Source organism: Plodia interpunctella, chromosome Z (genome assembly GCF_027563975.2).
Source record: "Plodia interpunctella isolate USDA-ARS_2022_Savannah chromosome Z, ilPloInte3.2, whole genome shotgun sequence".
NCBI classification, from domain to species: Eukaryota; Metazoa; Arthropoda; class Insecta; order Lepidoptera; family Pyralidae; genus Plodia; species Plodia interpunctella.
This window is the reverse complement of record NC_071324.2, coordinates 13,125,061-13,143,106: the sequence shown is the minus strand read 5'-3', so window position 1 is coordinate 13,143,106 and position 18,046 is coordinate 13,125,061. Positions and strand designations below refer to the sequence as shown.

General features: G+C 35.7%; 2 protein-coding genes and 1 long non-coding RNA gene across 4 annotated transcripts in view; 1 reads left to right on the top strand and 2 right to left on the bottom strand.

Moving 5' to 3' along the window:
* Nucleotides 1–18,046, bottom strand: part of LOC128682856 (probable cytochrome P450 303a1) — a 108,508-nt gene that overhangs the window by 1,754 nt on the left and 88,708 nt on the right. The window contains exons 1-4 of one of the 2 annotated variants that reach the window (XM_053767810.2): nt 16,430–16,548; nt 15,238–15,295; nt 8,848–9,905; nt 8,000–8,117 (exon numbers count right to left, since the gene is read on the bottom strand). In XM_053767810.2, the coding sequence (XP_053623785.1) occupies nt 8,000–8,117; nt 8,848–9,905 (1,176 nt within the window). In that variant the 5' untranslated portion in view covers nt 15,238–15,295; nt 16,430–16,548. Of the gene's footprint in view, nt 1–7,999; nt 8,118–8,847; nt 9,906–15,237; nt 15,296–16,429; nt 16,549–18,046 lie in introns of those variants that run through there. The other variant, XM_053767811.2, reaches the window with a different exon arrangement.
* LOC128682861 (uncharacterized) lies at nt 212–4,452 on the bottom strand. Its single transcript, XR_008406219.2, has 4 exons — nt 3,472–4,452; nt 1,893–2,063; nt 1,131–1,299; nt 212–393 (listed from the first exon to the last, which is right to left on the bottom strand). It is a non-coding gene; the product is annotated as an uncharacterized LOC128682861 (long non-coding RNA).
* Nucleotides 5,070–7,773, top strand: LOC128682859 (uncharacterized). Its single transcript, XM_053767815.1, has 4 exons — nt 5,070–5,215; nt 5,952–6,107; nt 6,620–6,781; nt 7,474–7,773. Exons 1-4 carry the CDS (start codon nt 5,144–5,146, stop codon nt 7,642–7,644), a joined length of 561 nt encoding a protein of 186 aa, XP_053623790.1. The 5' UTR covers nt 5,070–5,143; the 3' UTR covers nt 7,645–7,773.

The following is an 18,046-nucleotide window of genomic DNA, read 5'->3' as shown; positions in this document are numbered from 1 at the left end:
TTTAAAAAGATTTATCAAACGGAAATTGTTAACTGATCTTGCGACATTGAAACATAGGATGGTAAGTAGCCAAAGGTAAGTACACAACACGTTACATCTAAATGTCACTATTTGGGACTCGCTGCACCCAGGTATAGCCGGGACCTAGGTGTTTCAGCACTTCGTAATTTAACCATAACATCATAAACAAGGTGGATAATTCTACATACTACTTTCCACTCGATTTCGGTTTCCCAACAGGAGCACTAGATTTACTTGTTGCATCGCTGTCTTTTAAGATAATTGATCTTACGTTATGCCTGTTCACATTACTGATTTGTGATCTTTCCGACTCTAATTCAGATGGTAAAGTCATTCTAAAACTATTCACGACAATTATAAAGTACATAAACACTGAAACAAGAAAAATTACACTATAAAATCAAATCAATCGATGGACAGAAAATAATACAAATATAACTAAGTGTTGATTTCGTGTAAATCTAAAGTCGAGATTTCATTTTTTTTTTTTACGCTCGGGACGCCACAGCCGATAATGAAACAAAGAATGCGCGTGGATAAGAAAGAGACCAAATAAAAATAAAAATGACACAACACTGAACGGAAATTTCGAATTATAGTTTCGTTATGAGAGGGATTAGTGCCATTTAAATTCTCAGCATCGAATTAATTTGAAGTGAGACGCAGCGGACCAATCATATTGCAGTGTGGTTGTCGTTACGTCAGTGGAACTAGCTGTAATGTATATAAATATAAATAAATAAATATATTAGGAAAAATCACACAGATTGAGCTAGCCCCAAAGTAAATTCGAGACTTGGACTTCAACGATACTATATTTTATAACAAATTCAATATATATAGATAAATATCCAAGACCCGGGCCAATCAGAAAAAGATCATTTTCCACCACGACCGGGGTTCGAACCCGGGACCTCCCGGTTCAGAGGCAAGCACTTTACCACTGCGCCACCGTGGTCGTCAGAATCTATAGTCCGACTGTTGTTACGTATTGTGAGGAACACAAAAGTATAACATACTAGCCAACAATATTTAATACAAATTAGTCAATCAGATAGTTGTAATGTACTTCCAGGTTCTAGCTACAGTTACAAATTAAAAGTACTTACAACAGAAGAAAAGAGTCTCTGTAATAATACAATAAATACGCATTTTGAGTGTGTTCGCACAATAAGACTGTGTCAGGCCCACTGTCAGAATCACGATGTTTATCATTGTAATCAACACAGCCGTTATCACTATAAAGTACAGATAAATTTTCACTATCTCCCGACTCTCCTGAAACCAGTGAACAGTTCATGTATGATGAAACATTATGATGATGTGGTCAAGGATGGTACGCGTGCCAATGGTCTGACAACTAGTGATGCCGACGACCGTGCGAAGTCGAGACGGAAACGTAGGAAAGCAGGCTCAAGGCTCGAAAGCTCAATATACCAGAATACGCTCAGATGTGAGATATATCTGTGTATATCTATTTGTTTCTTTTTCTTCACGTATAAATGGAACATTAATTGAAATAGTTTTTGGCGTAGAGAGCTGGCGTGTGATAGTAGCAATAGCTATTATTCCCAAAACCTATTGAAGTTCCCATTGTGTAGTAATGTCTTTCCCGTTGATAGTTACCGCAAAACTGGAAATATTTCTGGCATATTCCTGATTTTTTGATACTACCAATCAGGTAAATAGGCTTGCTGCCAACCTTATGGCACGTGGTCACCTATCAACGTTTGCAAGATCAAGGGTGTCACACGCCTACTTTGACGATCTTAGTACCGATTATTTCCCACTTTGTGTATAGACGATCGATCGATCATAACTTTTTCTTTGTCTATTCCTAAATCATCATTGTAATAAAAAAAAAAACTTACAATTACGGCACCGATAATCAATAATGTGCTCAGTACATAATTTATCAATATGTCTAGAGTATAAATGTATGCGAAATAATCCATAAGAAATTTGTACTGGCAATCATCCTTGCAAACGCCTGCGTAGCACGCACTTTTTTTCATTGTAACCTTGTGATCAACCACACTGCACTGAAAAACAATTCATAACATGTAAGAGCCATGCCCCATTGTGCCACTGCGCTGCGTCGTCCTCCGTCACGTTGCCATCCTCGGACAACGCTGAAATTGTATGGAGCATTGGACCCAATTGCGTCGTTGCTCAGTCTTCCTCAGCTGTTTTAACGTCCGTCGATTGACAACGCAGAAATTTCATAATTGTATAGATTATACAGAGTACCGGTGTAGGAGTATGGTAACGCACATCAGTGTTAAAACAACGGCACTGCAATGCGCTACGCTATTTTCATATGATGTGTGCTGGGCATGTTTTATTATATAAATAAACTGTTCCAATTTGTTAAGCTCGTGGAATAAGAAATGTACAAAACTAAATAGTTATTCAACTGAATTATTTTTGAGGAAATAAAAATTTTTGACCTGATATAATTTTACGCTATAGAGTTTCGATACGCTGACCTAAGGAATTAATGTTGTCGTTTTTGTAGTATAAGGACACTGTTTTAAGCGAGTTTCTTTCGGAATTTCTTCTTAGCAGTGGTCGTTCCGAAATGCTCGTAGCCTGTAGCTTTCTTAAATATTTTCGAATATGACGTGAAAAACTGTCTGTGATTTTTTTACAATTTGGGAATAAATGATTTGTCTTTAATCCTGAGTATATTGAAGTTTGAAAACATATTGAAGTGAGGAGAAGTAACAAGAGTTAAGTCCCCGATTGCAGACTAAATCTACTTCGATTCATCAACTAGGATTCACTGCTCGATCAAAGGATATAGTTTCGTATCAATTTCGTTCATTACGCAGCAAACGCACATACGAGTATTCAGTCTTCTCCTTTCCGTGTGTGTTAATGTTAACACCGTATCGATGTTATTTAAGTCGCCTAAAGGCATCTTACATGACTTACGAATACCTAACGCCATGTTAGTGACAAGTAACCCGATTATAATATAATCGGGCTGATTTGATTCGCAACTCTGATGAAGCCACTGAAGTAACTCGGTTCTGACAAGAAAGAATTTAGTTGCCGGTGGTGTAGTGTTTACGGTTTTGCCATAGGTACTCGATAATAAATATATATTTGGACAAATCACATAGATCGAGCTAGCCCCAAAGTAAGTTCTAAACTTTATGGGATACTAAGTCAACGATACCATATTTTTATAACATATACATATATAGATAAACATCCAAGACCCGGGGCAATCAGAAAAAGATCATTTTCCATCATGACCCGACCGGGTATCGAACCCGGGACCTCTCGGTTCAGAGGCAAGGCACTTTACCACTGCGCCACTGAGTTCGTTAAAGATTTGATAAAATTAGACACCCGCAATATACAGGGGTTAATTACATTCAAATCTTTTTCAGTCTAAGATAGTCTAAAATAAAGCTATCTTAAAAAGTTATAGTTACTTACAACGATATAAAATAATGCAATTAATATGACACCCCACTTTAAAGGCACGGCACAACAACATTTGTTCACCTTAGGTAGTTTGTCAAAAACCATTATAACCTGAAAGTTTTATACAGCACCCTTAAATATTTGGTATGCATGGTTACCAGGCTAATAATAATATACTTAAATGTATCTATCAAAAATTATTAATTAATACAAAACACAAAAAATATGTAAGTATAAATATGTAAACAGAAAATTTCTTGTGATAACTATGACAGTTGTCATGTCCAAGGTTATGACAAGTTCGGTTTCTGTCAAGTTACCACAGATTATGGTTCGGTTGATACTTAAACGATGGTACAGTCAACAGGATGTGAACCTACCCAAATTCATTGCAAATTTGCCGTTTACCGCGGCATAGAAGTTCATGCAGCGTAACTCGATATGCTATTGACTGTACCAGAGCGCGGGACCCTTCTAAATCTATGGATGGAACCACAACCGCGATTTCTCTCAGCCATCTTATTAAATCAAACCATTTTATTGGAAGACGGCCCCGTTCATTAAACGCTACGTTCATTTAACGTCCAACGTTTTGGCTGAGCGTCATTTAGCCGTATTTTTAAATGGCACGAGTAGGATTCGAACCTGCGACCTTTCGATTTACAGGCGGTTTTAGTAGTTACACAACCACCGCTCCATATATTTAACAAGGACGTTATGTAGATATCGGTAATGAATAAATATATAGATGAATTGAATATAAATGTAATCACAAATCCCTGTGGATTGACTACCAGTCAGACTTCAAACAAGTTGATTTTTGTAACTCATACAAGTTAATTGCTTGTAAATAGAGATATGTATCAATGACGAATCGCGTGTTTAATAAAACATACCAAGTGCGAAATAATAAATAATGCCTAATGTTCCGTGTATCATATTTTTAGAGTTCCTTACCTACCAAGGGTAACAAGTTTCATGTGTTTGTGACAAAAATGTCATTTTTTGACATTTTTGCCACAAGCTTTTGTTGCCGTCAGAGAGATTTTATGGCGTTTAACGCTTGACAAAAACCCATGTCGGTCGATAAACGGTTGAGGAGTTCCCTCGTTTGGATCCGATTCGGGCTGCACCATCAGTTAATGCATTGTCATGGAAACTGAAGCGACGTGGGAAATTTCAACTCTGTAGGAAGTAGGAGAAATCAACTTACAAGATTAGATTACAGCCAACGGGACAGGTGAAACTAATTTTAATTAGATAAAATGGGACTCTACTGTGACTCTCATTGTTTGTCCGTCTGTAGGCTGTATCTCATGAACTATGATAGACAGTTGAAATTTTCATAGATGATGTATTATTTTTGTCGCTCGAACAACTAACAATTAAACTAAAATAAATATGTTAGGGGGCTTTCCCGCCTTAAAATCCGCCAATCCGGATTGGGCCCACGCGTTGCGTCAAAATAGGAAAGGTACCTACCTCAGTAGTGGGAATAATGGGTAATGATGTACAATCTCATATAACAAAAAAGACCTTAGGTACCCTAGATTCATCACACATTGTCACGCTTATAGTAATTACAGTACATGTATATCTAACTGATGATCAGTACACATATCAGAGATAGATATAAATATGATTTGTCGCAATTACAAGCATAGTATATCAGTATCATTTGGTCATGGGAACATCATGGATATTTATTGCGTTCCTGATTCATTTCACCTGTTACGCTTATTGCGAAGACAACGTGGTAAGTTCTTTTTTTGTTTTCTATTTCTGTTCCTTCAGAATAAACACGAACAGGAAAATTAAATCTCAAATTCACAAAATAAATCACTATCTCATCTTTGCCGTTTCTTCGGTTACATTCGCAGCTTTGACGCCCCAAATCTCAGGGTAAGCTTTAAAAATTAACCTTCCTTACATCAATCCTCTTTAGGAATGCTATGGTTGCCTTTGATCGCTTATAAATTAACACAGGGGTACAAACTCAAGAGGAAAAATTTTATCTTAATATTATATATTGTGTATTATGTATAAGTCGTTTAGACCGAATTAGAAACACCGAACTGCGCTCCAAAACTCGAATTGTAGACGTAGGCGCCAAGTTGGCCAGGCTAAAGTGGGATTGGGCTGGACATGTTTGCCGCATGCCGACGGAGAGATGGACTCGACTGGGAGACCACGAAAGAGATGGCGGCTCGATATTAATGGCTTCCTGCGATGGCAATAGGCTGCCCTCGACTAAGATTTATGGGAGAAGGAAGCAGAGGCATTTGCCCAGCAATGGGACACGTCAGCAGGTTAATTTTGTCAATTTGGGATAGTTTAATACCTTATATAGTGCGTAAAATATAGCTTAATCCCTGCCACAGCAAGATGAACCGTTACATTCGAAATGTGAGCGACAGAGACAGATTTTTTTTTTTTTGAGTATACTATTTGTCAGATTTACTATAGTTTTGTTTAAAATGATTACGCAACAGGGGCCAGGCATCTGGAATATCATTCATATATCTCCATGCCCTATGGGTGACTCCTACGAAATACAAACCAACATGACAAGGAAGAAGATAGGCAGGGGAGTTGATGGATTTGATGGCTGCATCTTCATGGGTCTGAACCTCACTTTGGACATGGCTGTATGTATAATTTTATTTGAGGACGTAGAATTTTTTCAATTAAATTTAGCTGCAAGAGTGCCACAGACCAGTCATTTTGTGGTTACTAAAAAAATGTACAAAATAATTTAAAAAAATATCCATATTAAACTTGAGATTGTAAGTCTCGTCTCTCTGCCTCACTTTCACGGACCACTGGATCGATTTTGATGAAATTAGGTATAGATACATTTCACACAAACACATAAACGGACATTACACATCCAAAACCAAAGGCCATTATTTGTGACAACAGGTATACAAAAATTTTGCGCTGAGAAAACGAACCCTGGACTCCCAGATAGTGGACGGGGACAACACTACGCCACGGAGCTCATCATCGTCAATAGTTGCGAATTTGCTATGAATTTAGACAGGTTGATGTGCTGTTGTCTGTACTTTGCCAGTTTTTCCTTGCGGTAATATAAATCTCTGCGACTACATCCAACAGGAGTACGCGTCGATCTATAACTAATTATGGTTTATGGTAACAGATTAGAATGGAGGTCTGCAAAGAGGTGGAAGGTGGCTGCAAGCCGTTCTTCCTCTACACGTGTGATAGTTTCTGCACCTTTATGGACGAGACTATGCCGACTCTGTTCAAAATGTTACTAGAAGGGTGGAAATTGGAGCCGGCTGAGTGCCCCGTTCAAGAGGTAACCTATTCTATTTGTTTGTATTCTAGTCTAGATTTTTTCTTATGGAATCAGCAAAATGTTTTCTTTGAGGTTTTGAAATAGAAACACTTTGCCACCATTTATCCTGATCCGGATCTATCGGACTGTAAGTCCAACTGTAATACACAAATGGTAATGTTGGCCATCGACATAGCACAACACTATCCAAGAAAGTCTGATATCGTTGAAGAGCGCGTGGAATCGCTAAGAAGAATACCTGGTCCACGGCAGATCACCTGCGTCCAGGCCCCGCTCTATTTGAGTCTCAAGCTAAACCGTCAAAAGTGTTGTGACAGACACATACGCACACTTTATTCAGCCTAGCGGAACAACCGGTAATGGCGAGTGAAACTCGCATATCACGGGCTTCGGGCACGCTTATTTTATGTACATACTAAATTTCATGAATCGAGTTCAACTGAAAGTAGATTTTGATTCCTCAATGAAAATGTTAATTACAGTTCAAAACATAAAGAAGTTCGCAGAACTAGATAACTGACATTATACATAACAACGTTTGTTCTACGAGTTACGACAAAACTCAATAAATTAAAATTATGATTGTCCTGTCGTCATTTGTCTGTTTGCGCTTGTTTTCATCTTCATAGATTCGGAACCCCAAAAATATGTGCATGGTCTTATTTAATGATTAATGCAGATGATTTTCCCAGGGTGAATACTGCGTGTCTAGCTTTCCTTTCGACTACAGCAGCCTGTTTGAAGAGGCGATATACGGAGTCTTCGAGGCCATAATATATGCCTTCAATGGACCCAAAGAAGTTATGTGTTTAAAGGTCGTGACTTCCTTTACCAAGAAGGAGGATGATGAAGATGAAGACTAAGACTAATTTTAATAATTTTCTACTTTTGTGCTTATACTTTCGTGGAGTTGTTCTGTTTTTACCGAGCATAAGGTCGACTGATAATTTGTAATTGCATTAAAATGTCTAAATCCCTCATTGTTCCTACTAGCTTTAGTATTTTTTAATTTCCCTTCCAAAGAATCGAAATATATTTTCAAGCCATTATTTTATACCATCAGTTCATACATAATCGTAATAATGCGTCATAATCATCCAAACTAAACGCGTATACGTTTCTGCTTCAAAATTGAATAGTGATCCACCCGAACAAACATTGACATTGCAAAAACACATTGCAAGTAGAATAAAAGCTTGTAGAAAATGTGATTCTCACCTCAGGTATGTCGTAGCCAGCTAGCTTGGTGTCCTTGGTGGCTCGGTGCGGGACGCTGAAAGTTCTCGCCATGAAGTGCCTGATGCTCTCATACACGATCCCGTAGCAGTACGGCATACTGAAATCATCCACATTAATATATAGAAAATAGATACCGCATCTAGATTTTTAACCTACCAGATAAATTGATTGAAACAAATTAAAATAAAAATATGTTACGTTGGCAACAATTGGATAACGATGGCCCAGGACAAAGATGGTTGAAGTAGATGGAAGGAGGCCTGTACCCAGCAGTAGGTCAGCGGTAGGTCTTTCGGGCATAACCAATTTCGTTGCATCAGTTTCTTTCCCCATTTCTTCTCATCAGTAGTCATTACGAAAATGCAAGTAGTTTTTTAGCTTTGTTAATTTTATAATAATTAATTATACCTAATGTACTAAATGGATGTGTGTTTCCTATTTAAATAAGTTTATGAAATTCGTTAATGTTCTCCAGCCTGACCTACCGCACATTTAACCAGAGTAGTGTGTTACGGAAAGTGAATTACTAACTTTCCGTTGAGCTTGAGTTGAACTTTAATACGCTAGATTGTTTGACCTGACTAACTACAAAACGAGGTCTCTATTCAAATTAAATGAATTACTTACTTTATTCGTAAAACATGAAACTTAATTTAACCTAAACATAATTTAATGCAATGTATAATGGCTTCGATCTATTTGAAGGAATGACTGGAACAGTCAATCGACCTTTACATCCAACTCTTGTTTTCTAAAAGTTTTTATTAAAACCTTGCATGCAATTAGTATACGTCAATTAATAATAATAAAAAATAAAATTGTCTTACTTGTCACGGTCATCCAAATTTGGCGCTCGATCTTTGCCAACAACTCTGTCTATTTCCTCTTGTGCTTTCTTCTGAATACTAGGATCTCTGACCATATAGCTGAATCCAAAACTCATGCTCTTGTTGGTAGTCTCCGTCCCCGCCATGAACATGTCCATACAAATAGCCAACAGCTGGTCTTCAGAGTATGTGTCCACTTCTCCGCGCTCTTGCAAAACTCTTAAGTAAACGTCCATAAAGTCTTTACCTTCTTTTTCTGGGTTAAAATTCTCCTTATGTTTAGCGATTTCTTCCCTAAGGAACCTCCATATTCTCTTGTGAGTTCTGACGAAATCTTTGAAACCTGATTTCGTTGGCGCTAACACACACAGAATTGGAAAATGGCTGAAAGCCGTGCCCACCATATCCACAGCAGAAAACAAGTCAAATAATAATTTTTGTAATAGTACCATCTGTGGCTCTGTGGGATTGTATCTGATCCCCGCCATCATAAACCATAAAGTGTTTAGAATGTATGTGTTAAAAAAGTTATGCATATACACAATCGGCGGCTGTTTCGTCTTCAATATATTCTCCACGTCTCTGATCATACAAGATGCTTCATGGCAAGCGATGTCTCCCATACCACGTCTACCAAAACCAAACTCTTTCAAGTGCTTCAACAGGAATCTTCTCTGTTCCCTCCACAGTTCTCCATCTGTGAGTAAAACGCCTCTCCTTTGGCCCCATGTTCTTGTTTGATAAAATATACCTTTAGGTCTCCCTTCAATATCTTCATTAGTGAACATTTCTTTATTAATTTCTAGACTGTTTATCATTACAATTTTATCTTTACCAATTCTGAGTCCCATAATGGCTCCATCTTTGGAATATTTCTTTGAAAGGATATCTACAGCTTTAAAAAGGTATCCGTGTTTCTCCCTAAGTTTGGACACTTCAATAGCGCTACCGACGATCGGTAGCCATCTTGGTCCCGGGGGAAAGTTCTTGGGCTTGATTGTGTCAAGATAGAGTAGAAGGCAGATAACTAACACGATCGCTAGAAGTGCCAACCACATCTGTAACAAGAAACATATATTTATTTATTTATTTTGTTAACTGTCATATAAAATCTGTTATATATACTCATTAGATAAAATATTGAGTATTCGTTAAAAATCTACAACAGACTATTTTTAATGATGTTTTAACAAATTAAAGCTGGCAAACAAATTCAAATAAATAAATAATTGTATGGAATTGTTTATTTGCTGAATATAGATATATAGGCATCATATTATATATTCATCCGAACATATTCTGCGGAAATAAACGATATGAAACGGATATTGCGAGGAAAGCAACACAGAATGTACTACACGTGGAGATAAATGTGTAAGATTCATCCCTAGGGAGATATTCCTCGAAGCATATCTTAGTTGCTCGAAGCCAATTTTTCTGTTGCTACAAAACGGATGCGCTTCGAGAAATACCTTCTCTTCGGGACGCTCCTTTCCATCCTTCATCGTGTGTTCCCGCTTGCATTCCCGTTTTGTTATTCAATAACGCAATACTGAGTGTATTGCGTTATTGAATAACAAAACAACCTTACCTTACTTACAAATTCGCATTTTTAAAATTAGCAAGGTTCTATTAGGAGTATATTGGACGAAGAATAATATTAGTAGGAATTTGTAATTTGTAAACTTATATTTAATTCGCAGAAGCTAAGATACTTATTTATTTACCATTCGATAATAAGTTCGCTGAGCTGAGAGATCTGGGTAAGACAATTAACAGATTACCAGAACCATCACAAATGAATAAAACACATTCATAATTAAACGGCGGGCTTCTATCTTAATAACTGATCAATTAATTATCAGTTGATTAAAGTAGAACAAAGCATAGGACACGAGTGTATCTTAAATAATAAAATAATATTAATATAGCATATAAACATGATATTCCGTTGTAGATGGGAAAAAAATGTAAAATACAAGATATTATATATAAAAGATCTTTAAGTTAAAAGAATTCTTGAATATGAAGAAGTATTTTCAAAACTTAAACGTTGCCGAATGAATGAATAGCAAAAGCAAAATATTTGAGCTGACGACCGCGATCGCAAATATTTCCAGTTGCAGAGCGCTCCCCGGACGCGACAACAATACAAACAACTTCATACTTAGGAATTCTTTTATATTAAAGTTCTATTAAATATTATTTCTTACTCTTCAGAACGAGGGGCTTTCAAGGAATCTCTCTGGGAAACACGTCAGCTGCTTTTAAGGATAACTATTATTTTTTAGGCAGTTCTTGATTTTTTTAAGTTCAAATTCGAAAGTGCTCTGAGATTTCACCATATTTTCCATACAATTGTATGTCATAATTTAACATGGCATACTTTTACTTATCATAATAATAATTATGCACAATATTAATTATGTCAAAATATTATTGTGTCAAATAACCCGTTATGCTAAATTGAATTAGGATAAAAAAATTATTTACGAAAGAAGGGATCCCTTTTTCCGAAGTACGGCCGCAATCCTTTGAATTGTCTAAAAATTCTAAGGTCTCAGGACAAATACGGGGATATGATAACTTTGACCCTAGTGTAGCCTGCTACAGAACTCTTCATAATCGAGTTCGACTCGCGCTTGGTCAGTAACTACCTAGTTATATTCGTTTAGGAAGCCACTGGTAACGTAAGAACCACTGAGGCATAAAACACGCCAATCAGGTCTAGCATACGTAACTCTTTTTTGAGTTGTTAAACTTATTATATAATCATCATGTCAGCCTTCTCGGTCCACTGTTTAGAATAGGCCTCTCTCATAGATAAAAGAAATGCCTCTTTTATTAAACGCCACCTTACTCTATCCTGTGCCTCTCTCATTCATTTACGAACTTAATTACATAACATTACATAAATTTAACAAAAATCTAGATTCATCCTTGAGCTTCCGTGGGGAAATAGATAGTTATGTCACTCAGTAGAATACTTGAAACTATACCCTATTCATCTTGGATTGAGACAAAAGGTAAACAAAAAAGAAACGAGAAATTAACAAGCCAAACATTTAAGTAAGCGACTTGATTCCATAAAACAACAACAACAACAACAAAAAATTTAACATTAACAGAAAGTAAGAACAAAATTAACAAAAGAATAACGATAAATAATGTTATTTTTTTTCAAGGTTTGTTTACCTTTTGTCTCAGTCCAAGATAAATATGTATAGTAACATATATTTTTTGAAATCGATTGAGCAGTTCTGAACATTACCCACTGTAAACAATCAAACGCTTCCTCTTTATAATTAAACAGTATAATAAATTATTTAATAAGTTGGGCGCTATGTCGTCAAGGATTATATAACAGCTATAGATTCCGACGACGACAGTTCGAATAAGTAAATAAGTAAATAAGCGACGACAGACGTAGGTCGTCGGAGCTCAGGGCCCGCTTTTTCAGAAGCATCCAGGAAAACGTTCAGATGAGAATGAATATATTAGGCGCTAGGCTTGGTGCTTAAATAAATACAGATTCATTTCTTCCTGACATAGATTAATTTGAAAACAATCATTATTTTATTACGCGTAACAAATTAATTTACTTTTTTATATACTAAAATTTGTACAGTATCAAATTCGATGTATTCTTTTAAAATATATCCACATAACAACCGAGCAAAGTTTACGAATTCTTTTATCTTAATCCTAAGTCGCCGTCGCGGGCAAATGTTTGTTTACATCACAAAAATAGCAGATTATTAAATTATTCAAACAGAGAAAGTGGTCTATTGATCGCAAACAACCTGTTTGCGTCGTACTTGCTGGTTATATAATAACTACATATCTGAGTATTAATGGGCGTATAGGCACTATTAGGGTGACCACCAAAGATTTATATGTTTCTCTGTGGTGACCACACGACGTGCTTTTTTAGGGCGTCGTCGATCGGGCTGATGGTAAATGGTCACAGCTCCCCAATTCGAAGCTTTTAGCATTTTTGTCCCATCTGAAACTACATAATTTTCCTGTTGGATATGGGATTACACAAATATATCCCGTCGAAATATGTCCTGGCTTTAATAACATGTATTTTACGGAAACGTAGCCCTGTCTAATCTCCTTTTTTAGTTCCACATCAATCTTACCGTGCCATATAAATTTGAAAAGTCTTCTTAGTGAATCATTTCGCTGGTTAATAAACGTTTTTCTTTAGAATGTATGCGTTTGAACTATAATTTTTGATTTGTTTTAAAAAACTCAACAAGATCGACTCGATATAATAATTCGACGAGTATGTAATGAGCTAATTAAAACCGTTTAGGGTGAATTTCACGAGCGTTTTGAGCGCCGCCGTGGACTATCATTAGTGTTTATTAAATTGTACCATACACAGTAATCAATTTAATTATCCTATTTTATAAATAAGTACAGTACTGGTACAATGTTAATTATATAAATTTTGTAAATATATCATTTTTATTAAATTAAAATAAAAATGAATAAAGAATCATTTTTATTTTAATTTAATAAAAATGATTCTTTATTTAAAAGAAATATTCGACACTAATGAAACGATACACGCCGCAATTCAAACAATTCAAATTCAAAATTCTTTATTCAATTTAGCATGATATAACTTATTGACGTCAAAAAAATTAAAACTAAGTCTACTGCCGGCTTCCAAAGCGCAAGTAAATTATGAAATTCACCGTTTAAAGAAGTATCTGAGTTCTATTGTAATAATGTTAAGCGATTCCTTAGCGGTTTTAGATGAAGAAAAGATTATACGGCGGTATATTTATACACACATACTGACAAACATAATAATTCGCTCAGCAAACAGTTGAACCACACAGTTTCAATATGGATATGGAGCATACAAAATCGGAAATTATTTTTCCTCAGTAACTGAATGAATTACATCTCAATATGAATACAGAAAACGACACAATCTATTATCTATATATATAAAAGAACAAGAGCGTTTTTTTTACTAATCAAAGCCCAGCCTACACCATAGAAGCTACAAACGCGAAATTTGGGCAGTAGCTTTAGGTTATTACGAGTACGTAGTGCTGAGATAAGAAAGGATTTTTCAAAATTCGACCCCTAAAGGGGTAAAAATTGGGATTAAAGTTTGTATGGAAAATAACAATAATATTTACTGATCTACTTGAGACAATTGGCATAAATGTTATGCAACAGACACAATGTTTCTTAAAATTTGACCTATAGGATAGTTAAATGAGGGTGAAAAGAAACAAACAACAAACGTACTCACAAACTTTCGCCTTCATATCAATGGGATTAACTTTAAAAACAAAATATGAATAAATATCTCGTTAGACATTAATAATGTAATGTGCCTACTTCCTTCATACTAATTTATAAATGCGAATGTTTGTGAGGATGTGTGTATGTTTTCTTTTTCACGCAAAATCTACTGGACAGATTGTTATGAAATTGGTGGAATATAACTCAGAATAAAGAAGAGATAACTCATAGGTTAATTTTTATCCCGAAATTCCCACGGGAGCGCAGCCCTGGGGTGCAGCTAGTGGTTTATAAAGTAATTAATTTGTTATGTGCAAAGATTTTGAATTTTTATGTGAATATTTAATTAAAAATATATATCAACATAATTTGCCTATAAATACCTAAACATATATACATCTCAATTTGACTAGACAGAGCCTTTCTTAAAATTGCTGGGCTAATATAATGAGAACAGTATAGTGATCTATGACAGTATAGCCTTATTTAAAAGAAAAGTCAATCTCAAAGAATACATATCAACTGTCTTATAACAAATAAGCAGTAGGTATTAGGGCGACCGAGCTTCGCTCTTCATTTTATCTTTTGACGTGCAAATTTGCGAAAACGAACTTTCCCAGATACAGGAAGACTAGAACGATTACCGCCCTTGTAAGCATCTATATATTAAACTTTAAAAAATAATATAAATTGGATTATGTTCGCTTTTTCAAAAAGTCCTTTTTGGATCCTGTACTTCAAACTACTTACATACATGTAAAATTTAAAGAAGATTTATTTAGCAGTTAAAGCGTGAAGTGGTACCAAACAATCTTACTTTCGCATATAAATGCGAAATTCCTTACAAAATTATTAAATTTAGTAAGGATTAGAATTCGATTTTTTATGATTAAATTTTGTGATCAATATTTACAAGCACAACCATCACTGACCAGGATGTGATATACACACAGACAGGAGATGTTTGAGAAAAAAACAAATCAGGGGTCTGTCTGGATTGTTATCCATAGATTTCATGTTATCTATCCCGGAAAAGTTAAAGTTTTAACCATTAATAGTCTACGCGGACGAAGTGGCACGCAATAGCTAGTATAAAATAAAATATTGTAAACATACCTTTTAGTATCTATAATGTGTTGTCTACTTCGAATAACGTGGCCACATACAGGATTATCTGAAAATGGGGAAAACATTGTACCTAAATACATACAGAAATTACATAGCCACAAATTACCAATTAGAATGTTTTTCCTACGCAAATGGTAAACATCGATTGAAAAGAATATTAATTCTCTGCTTCAAAGTTCCGCAATTTGAGACTCGAAAAAGTTATTTTAGAGTCTCAAATTGCGGAAAAAATGTTAATAATAACTAACGACAATACATATATATATATATAAACAACGACATTTTTTAGTCTTAAGGGTCTATCAGTTCATCAGTTTTTTTTTTAATATATTTCAAAAAGTCTGTCCAAAGGGCTAGGCTCCTTTTAGACAGAGGCTCAGCATTGGAGTACAAATTGATAATGCTGCTAGCCTTATAGGCATGCAGCCGCTAGACAACACCCTATATGGTTTAGACAATCAATTTGCATGTTATATTTAGTAATTAAAAGTTAATTTCAAAAAGTAGTTTAAGTTTTATTTAAATGTTTCTTTAATTAAAACTTAAAAGTACATCGCGGAGTACCTACCTACTAATTCCGTGGTCTCTTTACTTTCAATTTGTCAAAAGTAAACTTGTGGTATTTTATCAACATGTTTCCGTTATAAAAAATACTTGGCTACCATCAGAATAAATATGAAACGAAACCCGACAGAAACTCTAAACTGAAATGGAATATTTACAATGCAATTCTAAATGTTCGAGGAGACCTTCTTACACCAGAAACCTTCTTATGCTCGATGAGCGAAAAATACAGCGTATGTTATACCTACAAGGGCGATTCAAAGGCATAAACTTTGAAAACGTTACACTCTAGCAAAGTCGCATAAACGGATGAAGTTTACAAAATATAGCCCGCTAATTTCATTCAAAATTAAATATGTTACGTACATACAAAATATGTTACGATTAATTTAACACGAATCATCGGTTGTAAACTTAAAAAGCTCACGCACATACAGAAACAACGAAAACTTAAAGAAAAACCGCATCACATCAACTAAAAAAGATTGTAACACTTTTTGAGCCGATTAAAAAACAATGCCTAAAAAAATTTCTTTTTCATCACCTCAAAATTGTAAGCTGACCTAATGAAACTTCGCAAATTCGTAACAATTTAGGATCCAAACAAAAATCTCACCGAACACGTTGGTCGCTGACTTTCACTGTCGGTAAATGTGTTAAGCCCACTGGCGAACCGATGTTATGCAACGCGTTACGATGTTGACGATACAGTGGTCGGGAGTGGGGGTATCCCACTCAAAGCACCAACGTAATAACACTACGCTAGTCCGCCGGGGCCTAGGCTACCGCTCGTCATTGTAAAAACCTACATGAAACAACGAAGCTCATCGTAGCAATGGGGCCTGACTCTTATTGATTGTTGTTCCGTACCCATTGCTTCGTCTTCCTTCGTTACGTTGACGTCCATCGACGGATCAACGCAGAAATTATGAGGAGCCTCGACGTACGTTGACGCGGTGCCTACGTTGACTTTCGCAGGCACTTGTTCACGTCAAATTTTATGACAAAGACCAATTCGAAAGAATTTTGATCATATTTCTGCGTTTCGTAGTCAGAATAATTGGTCAGAATAGACAACTTCGATTGTAGGTATAAATCCTTAAAATAGTTTTTTTTTAATAATGTCCCACACTAAATTGAATAGAACATTTAATTCAGTTAATTGGTTTTTAATGGACTCGAGATCTGTTCCACTCTATTATTGCAAGAATAGAATGATAAACGAGGCAGATCTCTGTAAGATGCAATTTGCTGTCTCAGGCTGCAATACCGAGCTGCATTGAATTAACCAGTGTCCACATTCATTTGCAAAACAAATTACGTCGCCTGAACAACTCTCTACTTCCAGATCATCTGCCGTGTAGCGTCTTTGCTACTAATATTATGAAAACTGTTCTTGTCTAAATTTATTTAATTCGTAAATCTTATGTTTGGTTATAATTTCTTTAGCTTGTAGGGAAATAAAGACTTTTTTGATTGAATACTTACTTATTCCTCTGCGGTTATGGCTGAAAAGGCGTTTCATCAAAAGTATCAAAAGCAGTCAAAAAAGAGACTCGTACGAATATAAGTAGGCATGGAGCATAGTACAGCGGCCCGTTCCGACTTCGCTCGGGTAAAATCACAATAAATTGTACACTCAAACCTTTCTCATTCATCTGTTGCTGAAAACCATACAAAAATCCATCCGGTAATTTTTGAATTTATACTATAAAAAAATAATATACTTATAATAAACAGGCGCGACAGCCGACTTCTTTTTATAAAGCGTAAAGCATGAATTTAGTAAGTACTTCCTACAGTACCTACTAATTCCATGGTGGTGTAGGGTAACAAATAATAATATATAAATATATATATATACATATATATAAATAATCTTGGGTAATAAATACCCAATGAGGACAAAATATATTTCTATATCTCAATGTTTGTGCAAACCGTAATAAAATTGCGTTGATAAAGAATATGCTGATATCAAGGACCGTGGTGGAACGCGGCACAAATGGTACAACGAACTGCAAGTCATGGTGTACAGATAGACGCATTATTGCATGAAGTTTATTGACATAGTTCTCTTGCACCTGTTTTACTTTAAGTTCTGCAAAAACAAGTAATTTGTAGGAGACATCGTCAAAAGGGAATGATATCTCCTCTTTTTGCTTCTGTGACTTTAACTAACTTCATTGGGGCCCCGCGCGGGGCCCTTCTCAATCTGTGCTTCCTTGTGACT